At 54.5% G+C, this 27,409-nt stretch overlaps 1 protein-coding gene across 1 annotated transcript; it reads right to left on the bottom strand.

Annotated features, from left to right (window-relative positions):
- LOC119109943 (neuralized-like protein 4) lies at nucleotides 1-27,409 on the bottom strand (the record flags this gene model as incomplete). Its single annotated transcript, XM_037233688.1, has 23 exons — nucleotides 27,392-27,409; nucleotides 23,725-23,838; nucleotides 23,181-23,319; nucleotides 20,483-20,661; nucleotides 19,518-19,718; nucleotides 15,984-16,124; nucleotides 15,308-15,480; nucleotides 14,357-14,533; nucleotides 12,414-12,504; nucleotides 11,381-11,598; nucleotides 9,936-10,080; nucleotides 9,287-9,433; nucleotides 8,027-8,177; nucleotides 7,642-7,801; nucleotides 7,035-7,161; nucleotides 5,441-5,573; nucleotides 4,326-4,492; nucleotides 3,525-3,696; nucleotides 3,018-3,187; nucleotides 2,116-2,277; nucleotides 1,297-1,476; nucleotides 834-1,002; nucleotides 1-59 (listed from the first exon to the last, which is right to left on the bottom strand). Coding segments are annotated over exons 2-23 (3,372 nt in total), but the record flags the coding sequence as incomplete, so codon positions are not given.

Raw genomic sequence — 27,409 nt, 5'->3', positions numbered from 1 at the left:
GCGCAGCCGGCAGCACGGCTCGCACAGGCACTGCGCCGGCTCCGACGAGAAGTACTCGTCTGCCGGCATGAGCGCCGCTCGTCAGGCGGCTGCGTGGACACATGGCCACGACCACGGCATCAGCAGGCGCACACCAACCCACCGCCAGCGGAGGAACACACTGCACTGCAGCGGATGCATGCACCTCTGTCCCCAGACAGAATCACGGGAGAAAGATGATCTCCATCTTCCAGCCGCGAAACCATGCTCCGTTGAGCAGAAAACAGCTTGATTCAGCTTCAAAAGACTTACGCCAGTATCAAAAACAAATCCGTAAAACAGGGATAAGCATGATAACAATAGCCCAATGACTAAGAGTACGGCCAAGTACCAGGCGGGCAGCCCGATGACTGACAGTATGGCCAAGTACCAGACAGGCAGTCAAATAACTCAGAGAATGGCCAAGTGCCAGATAGGCAGTCAAATATCTAAGAGTATGGCCAGGCACCAGACAGACAACCAAACAACTAAGAGTATGGCGAGGTACCAGACAGGCAGTCAAATAACTAAGAGTATGGCCAAGTACCGGACAGCCCGATGACTAAGAGTACGGCCAAGCATCAGGCAGCACGCCGAACGACTAACAGTATGGCCAAGTACCAGGCAGCACGCCAAACGACTAACAGTATGGCCAAGTACCAGGCAGGCAGCCAAATAACTAAGAGTACGGCCAAGTACCAGACAGGCAGTCAATAACTAAGAGTACGGCCAAGTACCGGGCAGGCAGCCCGATGACTAACAGTACGGCCAAATACCAGACAGGCAGTCAAACAACTAAGAACACGGCCAAGTACCGGGCAGGCCGAGGGCAGCTTTGAAGCGTAGGCAGGCGTTCTGGAAGGTACAGTTCTTCATGACGGCGGGCGCCACGTCGGCAGGGGCGCGCTCGGCGCCATGCAGTCTGCGGAGAGGATCGGCCGAGGGCCACTCCTCCACCGCCCCGTCCGACTGGCACACAGACACCTGGCGGCAGGCGCGCGTCAGCGACGGCGCGGTGCACAGCACGACCGTCGGCCCGGCCTTCCACCACTCCAGGACAGGCTTCACACATTGTCTCGGCAAACTCCTTGATCACACGAGCAGGCAATGACAGCGTTTGCTACGTCATGGACGGGCAGCAAATCGATACATGGAACTAGCTACGGCTGCGCCCAAAATGTTACCCGCGCCGATCGAATCTGCCCAGCTGCCGGGCGGCCACGGCCCGGCTCCTGTTGGGCGCCGCATCAGACGCGGCCGCCGCCCGGCACCCCTCACCTGCACACACTGGCCGTAGAGATCGAGAAGCGCGTGGCAGGGCGTGCTGACGGGAGCGGCGGCCACGCCCTGGTCCGCGCCGTTGACGTACAGGTGGAGCCGCGCCTGCGCGTCTACCATGACGCCCACCAGGTGGCCCGACGACAGCGTGTCCAGGTCCACACCGTACCGGCTGCGGACCTGAGCAGCCCACGTCCCGTGCGGGTTCGAGGGGGGAGGGAGCGGTACAGTAAGCGGAGCTCTGACAGGGTTCAGCAGACGAATTTCGATTTCGGGGGGGGGGGGGGGCTGTAGGAGAGAGGGGCCTGTAGCACGGGGGTGTTTGAGACATAAGTTGGCTCAGACAACACAGACAAGTTGGATCGAGAGTCGAGACGCGTGACAACAGCGAGAGTCACAGGCGATCACAGATCACAGATCGGGCAGAGATCGCCGGCAGCACACGGCGAACGGCAACTGCGACGTGGCCACTGTTTGATTTCGCCTTTGGGGCACATCGCCTAGTCCCAGCACTGCCTTGCCACAACCAGTGCGTTATACTACGGACAATCAACTGTCACTGCTGGACTGCCACGGTCCTGACCTCTGCCAATAACGTGAGATGCCAAATTATTACAATCAGGCCTCGCCCGTTATCTCACTTCAGAAAAGTGAGACAACATGGCGAGGTCGTCTCGCTCAGGTCGTGTCCGGACAACACGATACAGTGGCGGCCCACTTCCAGTGTTCGCAAGACAACCACGACATAGCCGTCAAGTTCACGGCATTCATAAGTATCCGTGACGAGTATGGCGGAGGTTCTGGCCACTAGGCGGATACCTTGACGCCGTTGTGAAAGACGGCATCGGATGCGATGTACCACGCAGCTCGGCGTAGTCCTAGGGCCGACACGGGCAGGCTTGAGGCCCGCTCCGGACTCAGTCGGCACACGCCCACCATCAGCGACGAGCTCCAGCACGGCAGCAGCCGCTCGATCCGCACCTGCCCACCATCCGGCGATGGTCACACCAGACTCACAGAGCACACCTGACGCAGCCGCTTGATCCGCACCTGCCCACCATCCGGTGAAGGTCACACCAGACGCACGGAGTACACCAGACGCAGCCGCTCGATCCGCACCTGCCCACCATCCGGTGATGGTCACACCAGACGCACAGAGTACACCAGACGCAGCCGCTCGATCTGCACCTGCCCACCATGCGGCGATGGTCACATCAGACGCACAGAGCACACCTGACGCAGCCGCTCGATCCGCACCTGCCCACAATCCGGCGATGGTCACACCAGGCGCACAGAGCACACCTGACACAAACGTACTGGCGGGCGCTGCGCCAGCCGACATCACACTTTCAGCAACACCGGGCGTCCAACAAAACATAGTAACAACTTGAAGGCAGAAGCAGGTTGTAGTTCACAGCAGCTGACAACACAAGAGTATTCACCGTGGAGCGCCTTTTCCGCACGGAAGCAATGTAAATATTCAAGGACGAGGCTCGCCACACCAAAACTGCATGAAACAAGCGGCAAATTACACTCAGTCTGAGTAATTTTCCCGGCATCGTAAGCAGCATACCGCACCCCCCATGTTGTACATACCATCACATACATACATACCATCACCTCCCATGTTGTACATCCCATACATACCATCACAGCACTGGGTGTTGATGCCGGGCGTGGCCCACCACGGAGTGTGAGCGTCGCTCTGACCCAGCCCTTACCTCGAACAGCTGTCCGGGCCGCAGCGGCTGGGCCGACAGCACCAGGCCCTGGTTGTAGCTGGCCACGCGGCGCGCCACACAGCCTTTGTTGCTGAGCGCGATGTTGCGGCCGTGGCAATCGTGGAAGCGGTCCGCGGCGGCGGCGACCGGCCCGCCCGGCCGCGGAGCTGCTGCACGGGCCGGTGGTGTAAAGCCACGTCAGAACGACCCGGCTCCAAACGAGTAGCACTCAAACAAAAAGGAACACTGTAAGACATCAACAAGAAGGATTTCGAGCAATCCACATGACATGGCGCGAATTAGCCAATACCCGGTCATTCAACCCCAGGGTTCACCAGTAGGTTGTTCTGGCTACTAACTTGGTGTTTGTCTATGACTCCGACTGGGCCCAAACGCCAGTGAGCTGACCGTGCTGTGTGTCACGTGTGCAGCAGCACGAACACCACCCAGGTGCATACATCACGCCCGTGAAGCGGCGCGCGCCGAAGGCCCGCGTCCCGGCCGTACCGGTGGGCCGCGGTCCGCAGAGTTCCAGCGAGTCCTGCATCACCGAGCCGGGAGAGTCGGCAGCGACAGCGGCCGGCAGAGCGCCGCCGCCCGGCGACGCCAGCGCCCGCGACGTGCTGACCGCCGTCACCGACTGTGTCCGGCCGTACAGCTCGGCCACGCCCCACACCCGCTGTGGCAGGGAGAGAGCGTCTTACAACCCGAGAGCACGCTCTCGCCGGCTAGGGAGCGGTCCCAACGCTCGGGCGTCTCTCTCGAGGGCATTCAGGCAAACGATCGATCAAACAGTCGGATATCTCATGACGGGATGACACTCCGTCCATATCCAACGCCTTCGCTTCACAGTAATTGATGCTTGGACACAACTCAACACAGCACGATTGAACCATTCCCTGAAACATTCCACCTCGAATTCAGAAGGCCCACCACGAGCCGTATTTCCGGGAGCATGACCTAGCGTGACGTAGCCCAGCAGCACGTCAACACGTCAAAGTCGCTGAGGGAGATCACGTCCGGTTCTCAACTGTGTTGCTTCAAGCGTCCGGCATCCGACCCTATTCCGGAACTATAACGCCATAGCATACCTAAGCCAACCGAGGAAAGGGTTTCCGGTCACGTGCCAAAAGCACGATCCGTACCTGGTGTCAGGTGCCAGTGTGAGGCCAGATGCCTCCATCTGGGGGGGGGGGGGGGGAGGGGGGGGGGTCAACTGCCAATAGTCGCGCAGGGAGCAGCGGCTTGGAAACAGAATCCAGCCGTACTGGCCAGGCCGTGTCGGGGTGCGGGCTCCGGCCGCGGTACCTTGGGGAGGCCGGACGAGGCCACGCCCATGTCCTCGCCGTTGATGACCAGCTGGAGGCAGCTGTCCGAGGTGCAGCGGATGCCGACCCGGTCCCCGCGCCGCAGCCGGTCCAGGCTCGGGCAGTAGTTGAGCCGCACACAGCCGCCGTCCCTGCGCACCTCACTCCCTGCGACAAGCACCGGCCGCCTCACCAACAGGCTACCGCGGTCACAACACGCCACACTGCCGCCGCCCCTGCGCACCTCACTCCCTGCGACAAGCGCCAGCCGCCTCACCAACAGGCTACCGCGGTCGCGACACGCCAAACACACCGACGGCTTACAAAATATGCGCTGTCAACTGAAGCCCACGCTATACCGTGCCACCATCAAACTAGGCACACTTGGCAGCTTCAAAACCAGAAAACAACGCAGCAGCCACCGAGTCCAGTGATGTTATGTACTAACTATAACTACGTCAACTGAACGCTAGCAGTCCTATTTTAGGAAATGCCGTGTAAGATCACACGAAATATAATTAAATAGAACTGGATACCGTTAAGCCACATCACAAATACGAAATACCTGAATTAAAAACCCAAATCCACCCAGTTTCTTCTCAAAGTTAGGGATGGTGCTCAGACCCACTGAATAGGATGATACATCTTGCTGTGAATTACTTCATCTGCACCTGCATCCAGCTCAGTCAGTGACTTCAATCATAACTGCCACGCTTAATGGTCACCAACCACATTAAATTTTGACAGTATGTCCTAAGTGCATGGCCTACGGCCAGGACCTTCTCGCAGCCGGACAGATGGCGTACTATACGACCACTGGCCGTGCCGTGTACCGTGTGCATGGCTCCCGCACCGCATTAACTCGTTATTTAACAGAGAGGGCGGCGATCCACGTTGTTTGTTGCCGGTGACGGCTCATCTCTCCCTGTCATACATAGCGTCACCAGTGTGTCCCGTCCTGTATAATGTACCTGGTACCCTGTTCCTGCAGTGTAGCTACGACGGTTCCTGTTCCTATTGCTAGTGTTATCCGTGGGACCAGCCGTACCCTAGCCCAATCATTACCTTCTATCCACTAGAGGCGGTCAGGTATCGCGTCCAAATCCCAATCATTACCTTCTATCCACCAGGTGTGGTCAGGTATCAGATCCAGGCTGGCAGGCATGCAGCCCACGTTGTTGGGCGAGAAACATGTAAGACCCAGTCTCAGGGAACCAGAGAACTGATCACACAGCTGCTCAATCCGCAGCTGAAAACATTCACAGGCGTCAGACTCGGACAAACGTCACCGGACGGCATTGTTGCAAAGATGACATGGCCATAGTTGCACTGCAACTTGTACGCAACATCTAAAGCACACTTAAACAAACTTGCCTCCGGCGAGTCGCATCAATGATCTCAAGCGAGGTCGGCGGAAGGCGCGAGAAACTTGTAGCTGCTCCAGACGAAAGAAGAGTTGTCCTTTTAGCCTCACATCTCGTCGATGGAAAAATCGTGAAAATACAAAATAAAGGCATCCTGATATTTCAGCCCAAGCTTTTGTCGAAACAGCACAATGCATGGACGAGCAGTGATTTAGCCTGCCTACGGCTCCACCCCATCACCAACATTCCGTAATTTATACGGGTAGATTGGCAGCCATCATTTAAAATGGTGGTCCTACGATTCAGTATAGCGAACTAATGGCACAAATGTCACAAATGTCACAAATGTCACAAATACACAACCACGCGAAAACATTATTAAGTGACCACACGTGGGGGATCAAGGCACTCATGGCACTCGCAAAATAAAGTATGATAAGCTAAGCACGTTTAAGTCTGGTCGCAGACTTGTCATCCGAGATGCAGTGATTCTCCTATTGAAATGGTCTTATGCTCTATATATGCTTTTGAGTTCTAAAGGATCCGTGGCTGCCTCGATTCCGGCTCATTAAAAAAGGTTGTCAAAACAACTTTCTATATCGGTTTGTAAGCTGCGCGCGGGTGTCCAATAAACCTCAAAATAATAGTGCATGGACTAACTGACGTGGGTTCTGTGAATCCCATGGCCTTCAAGGTGCACAGCATATACATATTTTTCGCACCGTTAAAATATTGAGCTCTACTTCTTGCTTCTCCCCTACGGCATCCAAAAACCTATAAGGATACACTTATCACATTATCAAAATTACACCCATAACGCTCGAGCAATTCGGCATGAAATTTGTATCAAATATGCTTGATAACCCTAGGGCTCCAAACAAATTCACACGGAACAGGAAAGGGAGAACATGTCAGACAAGTCGCCTAAAATGCTTTTGCCCGTCCGATAGCTCAGTTAGTTAGGGCGCCTACCTTCCGATTCATCCACCCGTAGTGGGGTGGGTTCAAGTCCCTTAATGCACCGGCTATTTAGCCTTAACTGGGATAGCCTGCGTCCGCTGCGTTGGGCCACATTGTCCCGGAGAACACTGGGGCACGTTTAACCTTCGTCCAAATTCTTCCGGCGACCCGCACTCTTAAGACTGGATGGTCGTGTCGGAACCCTAGCAATAAGGGCGGCGTAAGTGCCGATCATAGTAATCCATCCGAACAACGATTCCGACCAAATTTTCAAAGCAATTAATTGTACAAGGTGTACACAACTTATACGAGGAACTTTATCTGCCGGCCACCAAAGCCCCCGTTAAGTGAGGAAATTTACTGTCAGTCACGCCTCCAACACTTACCTCGAGCAGTTCGTCCGGAAGCAGGGGCGATGACGTGATTACCACGGAGTTCGAAAAGCCCCGCAGACGGACGGCTGTCGTATTATTATTGCGCAGGTTCACATTCTTCCCACAGCACAGGCTAAATCTGTGAACGACAATAGAGCTAAGAGAAATCGAAGCAGTTATTTGGCAGACGTGCACCATACAGGAGTCATGAAACTTTGCTGAAGCAGCGATTCGTATATTTCAGTAGCCGTCCATTAAGCTTTTCCCCCACCACGTTATATAGCGTTACATTGTATTCTTCCGGCCACCTATGAAAGTCGCAGGTCCTGGCATGCGTATCATGCGTCCATTCCGTTCTTCCCGCCCAGACAGTGACCCTTGGCCCTTGATTTTCCCGCTGGCCCTAGATGTGCAAATCAGTGGAGGCTGCAAGTTCTGAATTTCACTTGCCGTGATCGCTCACTCAAAACCAACATCAAACGCGTGACTTATAAATGTTCTGAGGACCCAAAGATAAAACGCCCCCAATTTGTCCTGGCGGCCCTGACAGTGACCCCCCCCCCCCCCCCCCCCCCCGGCAGCCTCGGCCACCGGCGCCCGAGCGTCAATGTCGCGTCACCTGTGTGCTATCTCGTTGCCGAGCAGTATGCTGAGCGCCTGAGAGCTCTCCAGGATCTGCGAGTCGGAGCAGAGCAGGCTGTTGTCCTGCAGCCGGGTCACGTGGTTGAGCACGCTGACCTGGGCGCACTGGCCGTACAGGTCGATCACGGCGTACACGTCTGCAGCACAACGCGCCAGGTCAGCGCGTCGAAAATACGACTCGTCGTTAGTTCGACCCAGCAATCTTGAATTCTTGGCCACCCAACAGTCAGCCACAGACTCCCCGCATCCCTCTCGCACTCGGCCACGAACGAAGCCAGCAGTTTAACACTGAATACTACTGAAACAGGTGCACTCCACCGGAACTGGCCTTGATAAGGTGCGATAGTGTCGGCGCCACTTACTGGGCGGCACGGCGTCACACGCCACGCCCTGATCCTCGCCGTTGATGTAGACGTGCAGCGTCGAGTCGGCCAGGCGGGCCAGGCCGATGCGCGAGCCCACGCCTAGCGCGTCCAAGTCACACTTGTACCGGCTCTTGATGGTGACACCGTCCTGCCGGCCAGAGCGTTGGCGCGACGGTACAGCAGCGGCGGCGGCGACGGCAGCCAGCAGGACGACAGCAGGCCGCCACACCGCGGACGGTGTGGCGGCGCGGCGGCAACTCTCTTACATAAACTGTCTCTGTCGTTCATATACTCTCTCTGTCTCCCATGTACTCTTCTACGTGGGAATCGATTCAAGGATGCCACGCGCTAGAATGGGAGCTTACATTTTTACGTAACAATTCGATGCAATTTTGCCTGAGCAAAATCCATTTCAAATCGTGTTTACGGCAGGAAAGACAGCAGACATCCAGACATCTGAAAGGGACTCCTTAGCATCAAGATATGCAAGTCTGGAATAATTACGAATGGAATCTGGAATAATTTGGCAAACGTGGCGTAAAATCACACAGCTATTACTATCATATTCCTCGATACACCCCAGCTATACTGATCTCCCTCAAACATCACTGGGCACGAACAAAACCTCTTAGAAGATATGCGCGATGGGTACCTCGATAAAAAAACAACTGTGTAATAGATGATAACGCTTTTCAAACATTACTGTGGCGTAATGTAAAGGTACATTATAGCATTATGTCTTGGGTCTCAGACGCAAATCAGCATTCTTTCAGAAACGCAGCGGGAGCAAAAACAGAATACAAAGTGGTCACATGAATGGAACTAAGAGTGTGTCTATGCCCGAAAAGCTCTGCTGGCACCGGGAAAATCCGTCCAGGCTCCGAGAGCTGTGTCACCCCTCAGGCCTGCGGCTTACGTGTGGCTGGCATTGGCAAGGTCAGAAAAATAATACTACGCAAAAATGCATGCACGCCCAATGACAACTGTTGCCATGATCGCATGCATTACGGCCAACATGGGAGCCACCGGGTACAAAAGCGCTCAAACATGGTCTGTTTAAATGTGGCAAACCAATCTAAGACGTCTACACTCTACGAGATGGTTACATCCTGAATATATGGCCGTCATTTCCTCCCCAGGCGGGCTGACTGGTGCCTGCTCAGCCCACATCGGCTGGGGCCAAGGTCCACGGGCCGGGGATTATCCCTCAGCTCCAGTGCGGTGCAGAGCCGACACTGGTGAGCCCCGGTCGCTTACCTTCATGACGGCCGAGCCGGAGATCATCCAGGTGTCGTACTCGATGTCGGTCATGGTGCGGGGGAAGCTGAGACTCTCGGGCGGCACCAGGGTCACCCCGGCCTCGATACTGCCGCTCCACCGGTCCACCATGCGCTCGATGATCACCTGCAAACGCCGCCCAAAACCCTCCCATGTAACTGCTACATATTCTACAGCACAAACAGCCAGTGGCATGAATCCCTTCAGCTTTAACAGGGTCACTTTTTTACGCTAAAAACGTAGCATGCAAATAATCGCAGCCTGCAGTTATTTACCACCGCTCGCTTGGAGCCGTATGCACGTAAATACCAATCGGGAAAAGCATGAGACCTTCCGTAACGCCTCGCCCGGGTACCCGACCGATCCGATGTTCTTACCATCCACTGCTCATAAAGCATCTGAACTGTACCACAATTTTAACACGTAACACCCGCATTCGGAGAAAAGGCATGACATGAATAGCTTGGTGATGATGATTTGGGCTTTGGGGCGCACCGACTACGCTGGTCATATGGCGCCAATAACCTAATGAATAGCTCGCACGCGCCTCAAGACATCGGCAGCGGCCCCTCATCCGCAGCTGCACGTTCGTCCCCTCGTCACACACCGGTGAGGAGCGCGGCCTGACCTCGAACACCTCGCCGTCTCGCAGCGGCCGGTTGGACATGATGATGGAGCCGTTGAACTCGCCGTGCGCGTTCGGCCGGCTGGCGGTCATGCCGTTCATGGACACCCGGGCGTTCCGACCGTGCAGCTGGTGGAACTTGAGGTCGCTGTCGGACGGAACAGGCGCTCAGTGGGCGGACGTCCGAGGGCTAGTCTGCCAGCCTCACGTGACGAACATGTAACTCTAATGCATCACACGTCAGCCTTGCTAGAGCCGGCCAATCTGTTGTTAGCCAACTGAAAGACCATAATCAAAATACTCCCACTTATCTTATCTCACCTCAAACATGACTGCGGAAGTGTGCTCGGATCGATATCATACGCATATTTCCTACTTTCAAGCTTCTATTAGCTTCATTAAAAAAAAACACCGCCGGCATGACATGGTGCGTTGATGCATGTGTCATGTCCTATATCAGTGTCAGCGTCGAATACACAGAGCCCCACGTCAGCGTCGAATACACAGATCCCAAGTCAGCGCCGAATAAACAGAGCCCTGTGCCAGCGCCGAATATACAAAGCCCTGCGTCGGCGACGGATACACAGAGCCCCACGTCGGCGCCCAATGCACAGAACCCTGTGCCAGCGCCGAATACAAAAAGCCCTGCGTCGGCGGCGGATACACAGAGTCCCACGTCGGCGCCGAATACACAGAACTCCACATCAGCGCCGAATACACAGAACCCCACGTCGGCGCCGAATACACAGAGCCCCACGTCGGCGCCGAATACACAGAACTCCACATCAGCGCCGAATACACAGAACCCCACGTCGGCGCCGAATACACAGAGCCCCACGTCGGCGCCGAGCACACAGAACTCCACATCAGCGCCGAATACACAGAACCCCACGTCGGCGCCGAATACACAGAGCCCCACGTCGGCGCCGAATACACAGAACTCCACATCAGCGCCGAATACACATAACCCCACGTCAGCGCCGAATACACAGAGTCCCATGTCGGCGCCGAATACACAGAACTCCACATCAGCGCCGAATACACAGAACCCCACGTCAGCGCCGAATACACAGAGCCCTACGTCAGCGCCGAATACACAGAACTCCACATCAGCGCCGAATACACAGAGCCCACGTCAGCGCCGAATACACAGAACTCCACGTCAGCGCCAAATACACAGAGCCCCACGTCCGCGCCGAATACACAGAACCCCTCGTCAGCGCTGAATACACAGAACCCCACGTCAGCGCCAAATAAAAGAGCCCTGTGTGAGCGCCGGATACACAGAGACCTGTGTGAGCGCCGAATACGCAGAGTCCTGTGTGAGCGCTGAATACACAGAGCCCTGCAACGGAGACGAATACACAGAGGCTCTGTGCCGGCAACGAATACACAGAGCCCTGCGTGAGCGCCGTGACCGAGCCCGAGGGTCGCTCTGGCCGACAGACCTGTAGAGTGTGGACGACGAGCCGGTGGAAGCGACGGGCGAGGGGGCCGGCGAGCGGCCGCGGTCCACCATAGTGACCTGCGCCGCCTGGCCGTACAGGTCAACCACACCGTAGACGGCGCGAGGCACGCCCAGCGCCGCCACGCCCTGGTCCACGCCGTTCACGAAGAAGTGCAGCCGACCGTCCTCGTGCACCGTCACGCCCACTCGGTCACCCACCTGGGGCACGAGGAACTGGTCACCCGTTTGCCCCACGGCGAGGGCCACCCACCTACGGCACGAGTGGGGCGGCCGATAGGTCACCCACACGGAGAAAGGCCGAGGGAGAGGGACAGGTCACCCACCTGCCCCATCAGAGAGCGGTGGCCCACCTGAGGCAGGCCGAATGGGGGAGGTGTCGCCGACCTGGGCAGTCACCCGAGCCACGGCAAGGGCGACATCCGGCCGGGTGATTGAGACCCGGCTGGCGAGATCTCTGAGATAACAGCAATTGGAGCTGGCAAAGAGCCGCGTGACAGCAATCACATGGCTTCCGCGGACTGACGAGAGATCTGAGATAACAGCAATTGCAGCTGGCAAAGAACCGCGCGACAGCAGTCGCGGGGTTTCCGCGGGCTGACCAGAGATCTGAGGTAACAACAATCAGAGCTGGCAAAGAGCCGCGCGACAGCAACCACGGGGTTATCTATGTTATGTATGTATGTTCTATGTTAACAGTACATAAAAGCACATTTCGTGAGGATGTATCAAATTAACCACGTCAGCCATGACAGGCACACTGTTACACGAACGGAATAACAAAGACGCAAATGCATCAAGCTTTCCACGAGGAAGGCACTCGCGATGAGGTTCTCCACATGCTACCCCGAGGTAAGAAAAAAGCTCAAATACTTATTTTCCACTCCCTTGCCCATCTTACATCATGCTACAAATATAACGATTTCACTCCGGCAAAATAACATTTAGCCCCGTGGTCGGACCTAATAAAAGCAGACGACTGCAGGACGCCAATGAGACAAGCGCAACAGACCGACCTTGAGCCGGTCCAGGTTGTGTCCGTAGTCGTCCATGACGGCAGTGCCGTTGTGCATCACGCCGTTGCCGGTCATCATCCAGGTGCCGGACCTGGCGGTGCAACATCGGAACACGTCAGGCCCGACGACGCGACATGAGCCTCGTCGCACGCGCGGCCGGCCCAAAATTCAGCAGTCTCATATATCCACTCGACGGGCAGGCGGACGGACACATGAGGGCAGGTGGATGGACGGCTGACCAAACATAGGAAACAAAATGGTTTCTATATACTTAAACGGTTTATAGCTTACGCACGAAAGGAACACAATGTTTGAAATGGTGGACGGGTACCCAAGCTACTGAGTGGACCCAAACTGCCCAGTGGACCTGGACTCTCGAGCTACCGAGTGGACCCGAACTCCCCAGTGGGCCCGGACCCCGAGCTTCCCAGTGGACTCGACCTCCCGAGCTCCCAGGTGGACCCAAGCTTGGTGTACCGTGACCGGTACATACTTAACATTCAACATGAAGGACTGATACCCGAGTCAGTGGCGGCGGATTAAGCTGTCGTATGGCAGAGGGTGGGGGAGGAGGAACTTTTCTGAGTTCATTCAAAGGCCGTTAAAACCCTCTGGCGGCGGTGTCCCCCACCCCCGGTAGAATTAATGACGCACCAGGAAGATGTTCCGAAGGATGGATGGATGGAAGGATGTTTCCGAACTTTTTCACCCGTTCCAATCCTTCCTTTCGAACACTGAGGACACTCCTTACCTTTTTCGGGCAGGGGGCCCAGCGGGCACACCGCTAGGGATCACATTGTGTCTCCCAGTCAGGGGCTGATGAACAACGTTTCCGTCCGAGCTGTGATACAAGACATGGGAAAGGCCTTCTTTGAACCTCGCATGCTCACTTTCTCAGGGAAAAACTGGTCCCTAACCGACTTAAGAAGAGCCTCTTTTGAGTTTATGATGAACAGTTTCCATATCTGAGAGGGCCATTTGTCGTTGGTTGGGGATTTAGGGCGTGCCGGCCACTGAGGTCATTTTGTGCCTATAACAGCTAAGTGACTACCTAAGCGTGTAAATGGCTACAAAATCCTACCTTAGTCAGACATGAAAACTACTGCGTCGTGACAAGAACGCGACAGTCGTCACCAGTGATGTCTGAATGGGTACGAACTGGAGCATCTCGTCCGAAATAGCGTAACCACTCTTGGTTGGTTATCTGGGCTTTAGAGCGCACTGACTGCTTGGTTATACAGCACCCGCAATAAAATGTGAATCCGAACTTTTCAGCGGCCTAAAAGCTTCGTAAACGCGGTAGGAACTATTTAAGCATGGGTACATGAAGTGCACAGCTTGACATACGATAAGGACTTGAGGTTCTGTCCGATATATGGTGGGTTGTCACATAGTAAGTAGGAGAGCGTCACGGACGGCGCAACCGGGCCAAAGTACCTCAGACGCGTGACGCGTAGCATGGCACAGCATACGAGCACATGTTCCATTGTGAGCGTGGCGTTGCAGTGGCGACATCGTGGTAGTTCGTCGCGACATAATAGGCATCGATGTGTGGCATAAGCACGGCCAATCGGCAGGCGATACAAGATAACTTCTGCCCGTCTAGAGTTTCGATAGGATGGCTGCCATTTCTGCACAACCGGCTTAATGCTTTCTCAGTTTACTGGTGCCCATCGCGCCCCATGTGCTCTGCCATTCTCCACGCAAAAAGTAGGGATGGACGAGTATAGGTCCGTAGCGGGGATTGGGACCGCCCTTCGACAGGGACGAAGAGTAGCACGCTTTGCGGGCTACTTTTCCGAAGGGCGCCGCCAACTGAAGTTATGGGGGCCAAAACAATAATTGCTCCCCACCGCAAAAGCTCGAGGGCACTTTGCCCCACTGCCCCTCCCCGCCATACTTCGCCACTGGCTTAAGCTGGCTGTACGGTGGCAGCTGCTCACCTGACATTGGTCATGGTGGACGGGTACTCGAGCTCGGTGGGACCGTGCGTGGTAACGCCGATCTCGATGGAGCCGGCCCACTTGGTCACCACCTTGTCGAGCCGCACCTCGAACAGCTCCTGCGGTCGCAGGTGCCGGCTCGTCATCACCACGCCGTTGTTGAAGTCGTCCATGGCGCTGCCGGACAGACAAAGCGGTCAGGGCCCCCAGCGGACCACGAGGCTGCGAGGAAATGAAAACAGAGGCCAGGTACACAGCACCGACGCGGGCACAGCACAACAGTCCAGCACAGCACAGCAGTTCGACCACCTCCCAGCACGCCACGCCAGTCATCCGGCCACCACGCAGCACGCCACGCCAGTCATCCGGCCACCACGCAGCACGCCACGCCAGTCATCCGGCCACCTCGCAGCACGCCACGCCAGTCATCCGGCCACCACGCAGCACGCCACGCCAGTCATCCGGCCACCACGCAGCACGCCACGCCAGTCATCCGGCCACCTCGCAGCACGCCACGCCAGTCATCCGGCCACCACGCAGCACGTGACGCCACGCCAAGCCACCAACGCTTGGCAACAAATCACTTGTGCTGGATACCTGTTAGAACGAGGGAAGACGGGAGGACGCTTGGTGACAACCGTTCTTACGCTGCTATTAGAATAAGGACGGGTTGCGGATACGGTCATGGCAGCTCACTGATTACTGACATCTGATGGGTCCGCCCAGGGGTGAGCAAGGAAGGCGTCTGATGAGACAATGAAATAGCTCTCGAGATCCTTACAGACAATGACGTTACGAAAACGGATCCTTACAGATAGGCCACCTCTGAAAGGACAGGTCAGAATGGCAATGACACACAGAGAGAATGGGATGTGTTCAGCTGGGGGCCGCCAGCGCAGCACACTCGGCCACGCCTAGCGCGCCAGCACGGCGGCCGACCGGGCGGCGTACTTCGGCCGGTGTGCGGTGCGTCCGTCGGCCAGCACGGCCGAGTGGCTGCCGCAGCTCGGGTGGAAGGTGAGCAGGTCGGACGGCGCTGGCAGCGGCAGGCCGCGCGAGTTGTCCGGCACCAGGTGCGTCGGCGCGCCCGACAACACCCGCTCCTCACCCGCTACGATGCTCACCTGTGGGGGAGAGTCGGGTCACCCTCGGACGGCGGCACGGGGTGTCGGCAACGCACACGTCGGCATACTGAGCCCTCACCACCGTCTGGTCATTGGACGACGCATGTGAGTCATCTGACCGCTGGCAATGTTAGTTGTGAAATTACATCGGAACAGCCAAAGCGCAATGGCACGCAGCTCGAGCTCATGGCCTCTCCTCCGCAAAGCCAGCGTTCTACCTCTGACCAACGGCGTCCAACAGAGCCAGGGCACGGTCATCGATTTAGCTACTTATTCGTTAGCAGACAAAGCAGACACGCCATGGCGTCAATAGGTGGTGCACATCGCACAAGAGCAACACATATTGACGCCACATATCGCGTATGCACATCACGCATGGTGAGAGGGGTGGTCTGCGAATGGGGTGGTCCCTTCCTGTCTGCATCACAACCTGACCGGTTTACACTCCACATGTTACGCCAATGTATGCATACGTCATCATCCCCCGTCACTACCGAGCATACCTTAACAGTCATACCGTAGAGGTCAACCACGCCCCAGACCGTGCTGGGTGCATTGGTGGCGGCCACGCCCTGGTCAAGACCGTTGATGAAGAAATGCAGGGTGTTGTTACTCCGCCGCATCATGGCAATCCGGTCGCCCTCCTGAAATGGCCAGCAGGGCGACTTGAGGGACAAGAATGCAATGCTATATGCATGCGACATCGCTTAACCCCCTCCCCACAGGCTGATATTTGCCTTAATCCGAGGGGGGAGGGACAGATCCCCCACAGCTTAAGATCTCGAAATAGCTTTTCCAATTAGCACTAGACGAAATTTGTCTTAACCCACCATTCGCTATTCGACTTGTCTCAATGATCTCTCCATTTCTATCCACCACAAAAGCCAACAAAGAAAATGAGAGAGGAAGGCGAAAAAAACTCGGAAATTCAGTTAAGTGTATCTTCCCCCAACGGTTTATTTTCGGTAAAGTTTTGGGAGCAGACGAATATCAGGGATCGGGATCGGACCGACACTGGTGACTGGGCGTTAGCGCCGTTTTTCTTCGTCAGCTCCCTTCTTTACTCCCTCATCTTTGAGCGTCTCAGAACGTCTTACCAAATGTTTGTGATGCGTATTGAGCGTGAGGTATTACACGACTGCATAACTGGTTTCACATCTTCACTTGCACCCCTATTTACCACGGAGGTCCACCAGACACACTCATTTTCATTCGGTCTCGAGCAACCCGGACGACCTCCGAAAGCACAGGGCCGGGATACGCGTTAATGGATCTGTTTTATTTCAATGTCTGATTCAATATCCCACTAAAGAAAATATTTCAACGCACGCTGGAAACGTGTGCAAGCCGAAAAATCTGCAACCCACGTACCACTGTGGCTATGTGTTCCCCATTTCACAGCCCTGGATATGTCTCCGCCCGAAAATGTTATATATATATATATATATATATATATATATATATATATATAACCAGTACAGTGACGCATATGACTCTGTGAACAAATTTGCAACCTTTTACTGAATGAAGCAGCATAAATGTGTCACACAACCTTTGTATGAGCCCCAGTCCAAGAACACACACAACCCATACACTTCATACCATCCTCGCCCAGCAGTACCCTACCGAAAACAAAGACTGGAAACCGCCTCGGCGGACCGATTTCTTTGAAAATTTAGGCAAGACGTATCCACAAATTCCATGAAAAGTCACACATTTTCATGGCACTAAAACGATTTAGCAATCGCAAGCAAAAAAGCGAGGGAGGGCGCGCGCCACGTCCGTACATGTGAGCGCCTCTCCTACTCCCATGAAAATGGTTCAGGGCCACGGGCGCCTCTCCTAGTTTCACACATATAGGTCAGGGCCACGGGCGTCTCTCCTAGCTCCACACATATGGGTCAGGGCAGTGAGCGCCGGCCCTTCACCCGCCCAGCTGATAAGCCGCCCGCGGAGCCGGCCGCCACCCAGCCGCCAAAACTCATCTAGCTCAGCCGCCACCCAGCCGCCAAAACTCGCACAGCTCAGCCGCCACCAATAGACGCCAAGACGCCATTGCCAAATCAGCCGCCGCAAATCCGTCATTTAACTGAACTGTCCTCTGCCAATAATACAGTTTTGGATGGGCCCATCCACCTCACCGCTGTAAGTGTCAAAGCTATATATGAACAGAGAAACTTCGTTGAATTAACGTGCCCCAGTGTTTAATTACGGTGGTCGGCGAAGAATAAGGTGACATGTCTTTTAAGAAGTGTCCGCACTGGCGACAAGGGCCCCAAGCGTGCTGGCTGGCGTACGGAAAATGAGCATTGAAGATTGCACAAAGCCTGGGGTGCACAGCATTGCCAAGTTCGGAGCCCGAGAAGAGAAAATAGGTGTATTTGAAACGAAGTGTTGGCGAACATTTTCTAACAAAGGACGCGAGATGAGCCGGACGGGTGCGTTCGTTCGCGTGAGCCAGACGAGTGCGCTCGAGTGAGCCAGACGGGTGTGTTCGGGTGAGCCGGACGGGTGCGTTCGTTCGGGTGAGTCGGACGGGTGCGCTCGAGTGAGCCAGACGGGTGTCTTTGGGTGAGCCGGACGGGTGTGTTCGGGTGAGCCGGACGGGTGCGTTCGTTCGGGCAGCGTGATTTTCAAATCGTTAGGAATACAGGAACCGGTTCTAAGAATAAAATACCACCAGGAGCAAATTAAGCGTTTGATCCGCAACAGGATGCTGAGTTACAAAGGTCGCGTTGGCCAACTTGCTGTCGTGTTCTAGTTGTGGGGTCTGTCATAGAGGCTGGCACGGGTGATGACAGGCAAAAAGGTTGGTGAACGAATTTTATTGTTTGGATTAGCTACCTGGCATATAATACTTCCCAGTCCGAGTCCTTGTGTACTTTGTCAACTTACGGTCGATGCGGCTGCCCGATAGCTGCGCTGTATGCTGTCATTGGCACCTGCCCGTTATGTCAGTCACAGGTCTCCAGTGTCAGTCATAAGCCTTGCTGCTTGGTTATCACATTTCAAAAATAAGTCAGGGAGTGTCTAAAATCATCAGGTGCCCGCCGTAAACCAGGTCGCAGCAGACAAGGAGTCGTCGAATCTCAATCTCAATCCCATAATCCCAATCCAATCTCAATCCCATACGTTTCAGTCAGGGCTTGTCTTGGTAGGAACCTCGCGACAGGGTGCGGCAGGTCCAGGGCTCCATTTTGTTTTGTCAAAACCGCACTGATGTTTCCGTGGACCAGTGATTCAGTTCAGAACGTCAGATCTAGCTGGTCCAAACATTCCGCCATAACTCAAACACAAGGACAGACGCGCATAACCCAAGCACAAGGACAGGATGAACGATAGCAGCCGACAGCACACAGCAGATTCAACAGCTGGCACCAATCACGGCCAACAGCGCACATACCAACCAATCACAGCCGACAGCACACAGCAGATTTAACAGCTGACACCTAATCACGGCCAACAGTGCACACACCAACCAGCCGCAGCCGACAACACACAGCAGATTTAACAGCCGGCACCTAATCACGGCCAACAGTACACACACCAACCAGCCACAGCCGACAGCACACAGCAGCTTTAACAGCTGGTACCTAATCACGGCCAACAGCGCACACACCAACCAATCACGGCCAACAGCGCACACACCAGCCAGCCACAGCAAACAGCACTGATGGGCAGAGCATCGTGCCTGTCATAACGGTCAGCTACCAATCGCAGCATGCAGAGCAAGTATCAAGCAACCACATAAACCAGAACACGCAGGAGCAGCGCCATAGCTGTAATGACAGTCCCACCTCGAGAAAAAACGCGAGCTGTCGTCCATGTAATTGTGGCCACCAACTGGACCGACGCATACACGGGCCCGACCCGACCCTGCCGTTATGACGAAAATGGAAACGAAAAACCAATGAAAAAAAAACGGAAATCCAATTTAAGTTAGCAAATGTAATGATCCAAGAGGTGTGGGAGGGACCGGGAGGGGCCTAGAAGGGCACGAGGTAAGCAGGGGAGGGAAGATCACCTCCGATGCCTACCTTCAGCTCGTCCAGGTTAAACGTGCCGTACTCGCGGCGGGTGCCCTTGCCGTTGGTGAGGATGCCGGAGCCGGACATCATGATGGTGCCGGTGCGCAGGTTGGTCATGGTGGCCGGGATCTTGAGCGTGTCCGGACAGTGGGTTGTGATGCCTGCCTCGATCGAGCCCGACCACTTGTCCACCAAACGGTCGATCCGGATCTGCGCACGGGGTGAGACGCCGGCTGATGGTCTGACGTAAGGGGTGGGACGCCGGCTGATGGCCTGACGTACGGGGTGGGACGCCGGCTGATGGCCTGACGTACGGGGTGGGACGCCGGCTGATGGTCCGACGTACGGGGTGGGACGCCGGCTGATGGTCTGACGTACGGGGTGGGACGCCGGCTGATGGTCTGACGTAAGGGATGGGACGCCGGCTGATGGTCTGACGCACGGGGTGGGACGCCGGCTGATTGTATGACGTACGGGGTGGGACGCCGGCTGATGGTCTGACGGGCGGGGTGAGACGCCGGCGCTGATGGTCCGACGTCACTGACACAGCGTGGACGGACAAACGCACAGGGCAGCGCACAAACTAATGACCTCGGGTTGTCAAGCCACCTCAGCATAACATCGCTCAAAGTACTGGGACCATAGAGTGGGCCCAAGGGTCTTGTGTGGGTCTTGTGTGCGTCTTGCGCGGGTCTGCAGCCGACCGATCATGGAAGGCTTGCCGATATCATATCTGACGATGGAAGTTTCTGCCCTGACGTGCAAGACGCAAAGATGAACCGACAACTCATAACGGTGATCAATATCCGTATGCATGCACAAGTCGCAAAGACTAAAAACGAGATCTACGGTGGTAGTCCAGACCGTTTACTACCGAAACACGTTTCAAAAGTACGAACGCTTTGTCGAGGTCACACGCGAACAGCGAGCCGCAGCTGCCGGACTCAGCGGCTACGGCCGAACTCGGCTGGCACCTCGAATAGCTCGTCGTCGCGGAGCGGTCGGTGCGTAAGCACCACGCCGTTGTTGAACTCGTCGAGCGGGCGGCGCCGCTCCGCCGTCCGGTCGTCGCGCGTCAGCAGCACCAGCGCCCCGTGCCGGCCGTGGAAGTGAAGCCGGTCGGCCACGTCCGGCGCATCGCACCGGTTGTCGCCTGCCGACGGAGGACCGGACTTGAGGCGCACTGAGAGCGCTGGCGAGAGCGGGGCCGGGGGACCGGATCTGAGGCGCACTGAGAGCGCTGGCGAGAGCGGGGCCGACGGGGGACCGGACCTGAGGCGCACTGAGAGCGCTGGCGAGAGCGGGGCCGACGGGGGACCAGACCTGAGGCGCACTGAGAGCCCTGGCGAGAGCGCTGGCGAGAGCGGGGCCGGGGGACCGGATCTGAGGCGCACTGAGAGCGCTGGCGAGAGCGGGGTCGCCGGAGGACCGGACATGAGGCGCACTGAGAGCGCCGGCAAGTTCCCAACCTCAAAACCACCAGCTTAGGTTTCGACTTCCGACTTCGGCTTCATGCCATTGTGTTGGTTACGGATTGCTTTGGTTAGGGATTTGTTGCTTTGGTTCCGGATTCAGCTTGGGAGCAAGAAGCCTGGCTTCGCCCCCATGCCTGGCCTGAACCCCGAGAAAAGGTCCCAGAACATAGAAGATCCTTCAGCCAAGTTATGAAAACGGCCGCGGATACCAAAGGGCTGCTCAGCTAACTTGAAAAATGTCCTGGTTACCAAAAGACCTTTGCCAATATTCCATAACAAATCCCAGGTGCTGGAAGGTACCGCAGAAAGAATTAAACCAAAAAACTGGATTTCAAAATTTGCACACTTGCCCCTGGATCCTACAGCATCCAAGACTCAGACTCAGGGACTCAAGATTGCACATATCAGACTTGATCCAAGGCTCTATTTCCGGGATTTGAAATATGCGCATCTTCTGTACAACGCCGCGTTTGCCCACTCCCCCCCCCCCCCCCTAAACGAGTTCTCCTTTGCAACCTGGCCACCACCCAGTGTATATTGAGATTACTCCGATTGTTCTGTCTGCAGTGATCTTTTTTGAAAGTTGTTATCTATGGGTCGCGGGCTGCTGCCACTCCGATTCCGTTTATGTTTGTTTGTTTTTGAGCGTGTGAGGCACGGTCCAGGAATCCTCTTAAGCCTCCAGTCGAGTCTCTGGCTCGAGCTACCTCGTGCCCGCATCGCAGTTTACCTCGTATCGAAACAGCCGATGGATTTTCTGAATACCATTCTCTGGAAAAAAAATGTATTTCACTTGTAGCAACACAGACACTAGCAACAGTCGCGGGGTCTCGTTGACACCAATCCACTGGTGTTTTTTCCCAAGCTATATATTACTAGTTTGGAAACCACAGCGAAGTTGCATGGCCCGCCCCCCCCCCCCCCCCCCCCCCTCTCTTTCACTCCGTGTTCTGAAACACGGAGTGAGTCAGTACGCGGACCAGGGCGACGGTTAAGACGGAAGTGGTCCAGACCAGGGACAAACTAGTTTACTGGTCGAAGCTGCGGGTAGGTGTAATCACTTTCGTCACTTATCAGCCCCCTCTCCCTCGCCAACCCACTTAGCACAACTATGCCCCAAATGCTATCTGTACCCGACCTTCAGTGTCATCTCTGCAGATTCACCGGGCCTTTCTGGCAAGTTTCCTCACAAACTACGTTACCTCACGTACCTCACGTTTGCCCCACGTTACCTCCAGTTGTGAAAGCTCTGAAAATTTGGGGGAAAGCGGCCTGTGGGAAAACAGAGGCCTGAGGCCCAGCAGTGCATGTCCCCTTTCCCCTGCAAATGGCACACATGCAGGAGATTAGTACACACCGCCTGCTGAATTTCATTATCTTGGATTGGAGCCTCCCCTTGCTTTACTCCGACGTCCATTACAATCTTTTGCAGCTGAACCAACAAACGCGAAGACTTGACGGACACAATGGTGGCCGTCCTGGGACACCACAGTCTTCAACATGGAAAAATAGGTGAATGAATATGCATGACATTGGCCAATGCGAAGTAATCATGAAAAACGAACTTATGTCCAAACATTTAAACTGAATGTCGATTTTTCATCTCTTTTTCATGACCTGTCTTTTGTTAATTTTTGCTCTTCTTTTGACGCGTTTTCGTGTTTGTATCCTTTCCAACAAGCTTTTCCAAAGTTTCGTTTTCTGAACACGCTTTATCGTACTTTTCAACACACTTTTTCTGTTCACAAGTCGGAAAGTTTTCAGTTAAGTGGGGATCCCCCTCTATATTGCCCGTGCGTAATATCACATAATTTCTGTCCCACATAGTTACAACCGTTTCCGTCCACAGGCACCGCATAGGGCATCCTGTGTGTTGCTGTGCGTGCTCGTTAGATGTAAGAACTCACTGAAGCCCAAGGCTGTTGTTGGTTGTACGCGCGAACTTAGTCGTGCGGATTGGATGTTGGTCATGTTGGGGTACTGGTCAGCTGAATCGCAACACTAGCAATACATAGAATTTAATCTCTTCACTTACAATACATCTCTATAATCTATATATCTCAAATAACCCCTAGACTTACAACAGTTATGCTTGACTGGCCAGAGGGATTGGCACGAGCAAAGCCGTCACTAGAATAGCTTTCATGCAAGCTGTTAGAAATCTGCTATAAATGTGCCAGATTAAGGCTGGACTCACGCTCGCTGTGCTGGTTGGGATTGGTGACGGACGCCTGCGCGCACTTGCCATACAGGTCGACCACGGCCCACACTTGGGACGGCAGACCGGTGCCGGCAACGCCCTGTGGCGAGCCGTTCACGTAGAACACCAGCTCGCCCTGCAAACGGTTGGCCACCACTGAGGCGTCGTCACTGAAACCGGGCTGTCCGGCGGTGCAGGGCAGTGGTCTTAGCTACGGCATGCACTTTGTTCGTGGAGCACCATAGCATGGAACAGTTCGGGAGACGCGACCAATTTTGATGTCCGTAGTCTCATGCTTTCCACGGCAGCCTATTTTGGCAAGGGGCACGATATTGTCCACGAGATGACTGTACCCTCACTTAAACAGCTGGCCTGAGTCCCTCCGCAATTCACAACTCGTACCTATATCGATACATCCGTACTGTCGCAGCATGCGGATATTCCTCAGCGTTCCCACTTGGCAACGCAACCCCCGAGACCTCGCTTCCGAACCACAGGCTTCCAAGCGGCAGGGCCTGCTCGTCGTGCGCTGCTGACTCACATCGTGCGAGCGCGACACGGCCACGGTGTCGCCCTCGGCCAGCTGGTCCAGGTCGGAGCCGTAGATGTCGATCACCGACCGCCCGTCCCGCGACACGGAGATGCCCGACATGATCTGGCGGCCGCGCACTAAGTCAGCACTGGTTATCAGTGGCACGGCCATGGGACTGGTGAGGCAGAATCAGCGAACACACGAAGGATGCGGCTGAACTTAAATTGTACATAACGAGGCATATTGCGTGAGTAAATGATGATAATCGCAAATAGGGACTCCCGAATACAGAGACTGAGACCAGGCAACGCTGTGTGTACGTCGTGCAAATCATGCATGCCTGCAGCGGACTTGACTGAGGCTCTAGCGACAAATATTGTGCCGTAACATACATTGAGTCAAATATATTCAGACAAATATTGCGTGGCCCATGCCTCCTTCCCCCTACGAAAATCTAAATGTGTTCTTGGGTACCAGTTAGTTAGTAAGGCAAGCACTTTGAGCAACGGCCGACTTTGAATACACGGATCAAATGGCCGGACACATCTTCCCGACAAGTGACTACGGAGCCACGAGCCCGAGTGGCCAGGCATGTCTGTCGTCATGAAAGGCGGGTGCCTTTCTACTGTTTACAACTTTGGGACTGATCTCAGGACGCCAAGGGACCACTTCACCAGACGTCCGTTCCGATGGCTCAGTTGGTTAGAGCGCCTGCCCTTCCATCCGCCAACCGGTGGCAGGGTGGGTTCGAGTCGCTTTAGGCGCCTGCTAAACTTGACAGGTATAGCCTTGACAGGTATGGCCTGGAGCCGGTGGCAGCGGCCACGCTAGAGGTCGGTTGACGTCAGGGGGCAGGATGCGTTGCGTTGTCGAGCGTTGCAGCGAACTTCCAACAAACAAAAAATAAGCGGCACATCCGCCACCAAATTAGGCCGTTGACCTGGCACTGCGTCGTCGTGTGGTTGGGGTCAAGCTACACAAGCACTGCTTGACGTTAGCTCTGATCACATAAATCTAGCCATTCAAAACGCTCAGATAAAACTAAAACTAAGTCAGTAAAGTTGGCATCAAATTCGGATATCAGTACATTCGAAGTAAACAATAGGTGCAGAATCCTTCCATTTTATTGAAACTAAGGTAACATGTGCAACTGGTGCCCAGCCACATGCTGGTAAAATCAAAAAGTCGTACATCCAGCACTTTGGCAGTCACCGGCTACTGAAAACCCCAACTCGCAGATATCCGATGCCTTCATGTCGGAGATCACCACCTGTATTTTGAAGGCTTTATGCAAAAGCGCTGATTTAAAAAAAAATGACTAAAACCAAAAGCACACCGATAAATAGCACCATATCAACAAGGTCTACGCATGATCATAAAATTATGATAAGCTATCAGACCAAACGATACAAGCCATTGGAAAGTACCGACCCCTTTACTTCCGTTGAAACTGGTACGATGTACAGCTTTTTGCAACAGTTGAGTCCAATTGAGCCATTGAAAAGGTCCCGAAACATTCATTTTAAGGGACACCACGAACTCTGCTTTTCGTCCGGACCAAATTCTAAATCGGCCCGTTCCGCACAGAGGCACCCCAGAACCTTCATTATGGAGCATCGTACACATTATTTAAGCAGACACCTATTTCCGGGGGACCGCCTTGGGTCCTAAAACTGGTATTTTCAGGAGATATCAAAGTTGAGAGGCACCACAATGCTCACACTTCCCCCATGAGGGGAACCCTGGATCGGCTCACTTGGCGATAGGTTACCAAAGCTTTTATCTTGGGTCGTCATAACCTTTTTTTGGCAGGCACTTTATTCAAACAGGTCACATAAACGACCATAACATCTTCATTTTCAAAGCACACCAAAATCAGGGGCTACACAACTTCTGTGCCTTCCACCCGGACTAAATCCTAGGTCAGATCTCTCACCCAAGAGATACCCGATGGCCTCATCTCGGAGATCACCACCTGTATTTTGAAGAGGTACTCGCTTTGATCTATGCAGGCACATCGAAGAGCTCCAATCCCTCTAATCTTAAGCGGCGCCACACTCCAAAGGGCACAAATACTGTCCCACTTTTTTGCTTTCACGAGGAACCAAGGGCGCCGCTATCGCTGGGACAGGGGTATATAACTTATCTTAGGTCTTCAGGTCCCGAGGACCCGAGAAGCCCTTTGGACGACGAGGGTACGGCAATCCAGAGTCTGATCGAAGGGCCCGAAGGACAAGCCAGGGGGATGAGGGATGTGATCCAGTATGCAATACCAAACGCTCCGTCCATCGCCAGCCTTGGCCCTCCATCCTCTCTAACAAGTAGGGGCAGGTCAGGGACTGCAAATATCAATCCGAAAGGGCGTGCATTGGCCTGGCCACTATGCTGATCAGGGGCTCACAACTCCCAACAAGGGGCCCGGGTCGGCAATAAGCACACAGTCGGCCATGGGCACGTTTGCTGAACAGGGCCAGGAGCGTGGCCTCGGATGTCAAAAGGCCTCTTGCGTCGGCCAAGGCCCTCTTGACAATGACAGGAGACATGAGAAACGATGATGCAATGGTTAGCATTCACGATGAAAAAATGACTTGTGCCAGTCAGAGGTCGCGGGACCGAACGATGCGTCCTCCGAGCCGCTTCAACCAGGAGACAGAGGCCGATAAGCCGAATTGGTGTCTCAGTGCCAATTACGCACTGGACTCCATGTGCTGGTAAGGGATTCGTTTGCGTCGGTGACGTGTCCTGCGTCGATCCTGTGTCAGATGCCAAGGTCAGAGGGTCTACCACATCAGTGATGGGACCGATGCATGATGCATCCCACTGAGGGCTTCCAGATCGACCACAGCAACGCGGTCCCAATATCGCCAGAATAGCAGTTTCCGGTTACCCATGGGCTGCAATGAATGGGCCCTTCAGCTCCGGACCAGGACAATTCATCTGTGTGATTTCAAGGTAGATTTCTGAAGTGAGACTGTGGTTCTGTGCTTGCTAAAACACATGAAAATATGTAAGCATTTGTGTAAGAAATGCATACATATTGCACCTTGCGTATGATGTGTATTAAAAAGACATGCTTCTTTGCAAGCCACTTCTACATTATACATGACCTGTGATGAATACATGGCTGATAAACAAGCATCATTCCAACATCAGAACTTCAGAACTTCCAACACCTGATGATGGTCAGGGGGTAAGTAACTGGTGAAAATTGTATTCAAGCAACACACCAGCAGAGAACAATCCCCACAATTGTTCCCTACATGATACAGCACTGTTCAAAGCAAACAACAAAAGCAAAAACTTGCTTAGAAGTCTTTGATATGCCATCCCTAAAAATATCACACCATTTTAAAGCACTGGTTTGAGCTGTTTGATGGCAGACAACTTCTAATATAGCCCACATTTAGCAGCACTAGTTGAGTATGCTGTGACTTCCACCTCACTCCTCTGATCCGCTGGGTCAACTGAATAATTACGTGTTGAAAGTTTGACACATACCACAATGCTTGGCATAGGTTGTCCTGTCCTCTCATATCACCAGACCTCTTGTGAGGCAGCTGACGCCATCCACAGACTATCCCAGTCAGGGCTGGGATGGACTCTGCCATGGGTGAGCTTGCTCTTGGTACCTGAGTCACCACATGGGGCAAACATGTTCATCACATTCTATACTAACCCAAGTGCCATTTCGGAG

Source organism: Pollicipes pollicipes, unplaced genomic scaffold (genome assembly GCF_011947565.3).
Source record: "Pollicipes pollicipes isolate AB1234 unplaced genomic scaffold, Ppol_2.1 Scaffold_7231;HRSCAF=8579_pilon_pilon_pilon, whole genome shotgun sequence".
Classification (NCBI taxonomy): domain Eukaryota; kingdom Metazoa; phylum Arthropoda; class Thecostraca; order Pollicipedomorpha; family Pollicipedidae; genus Pollicipes; species Pollicipes pollicipes.
This window is presented reverse-complemented; position numbering and strand designations above follow the sequence as displayed.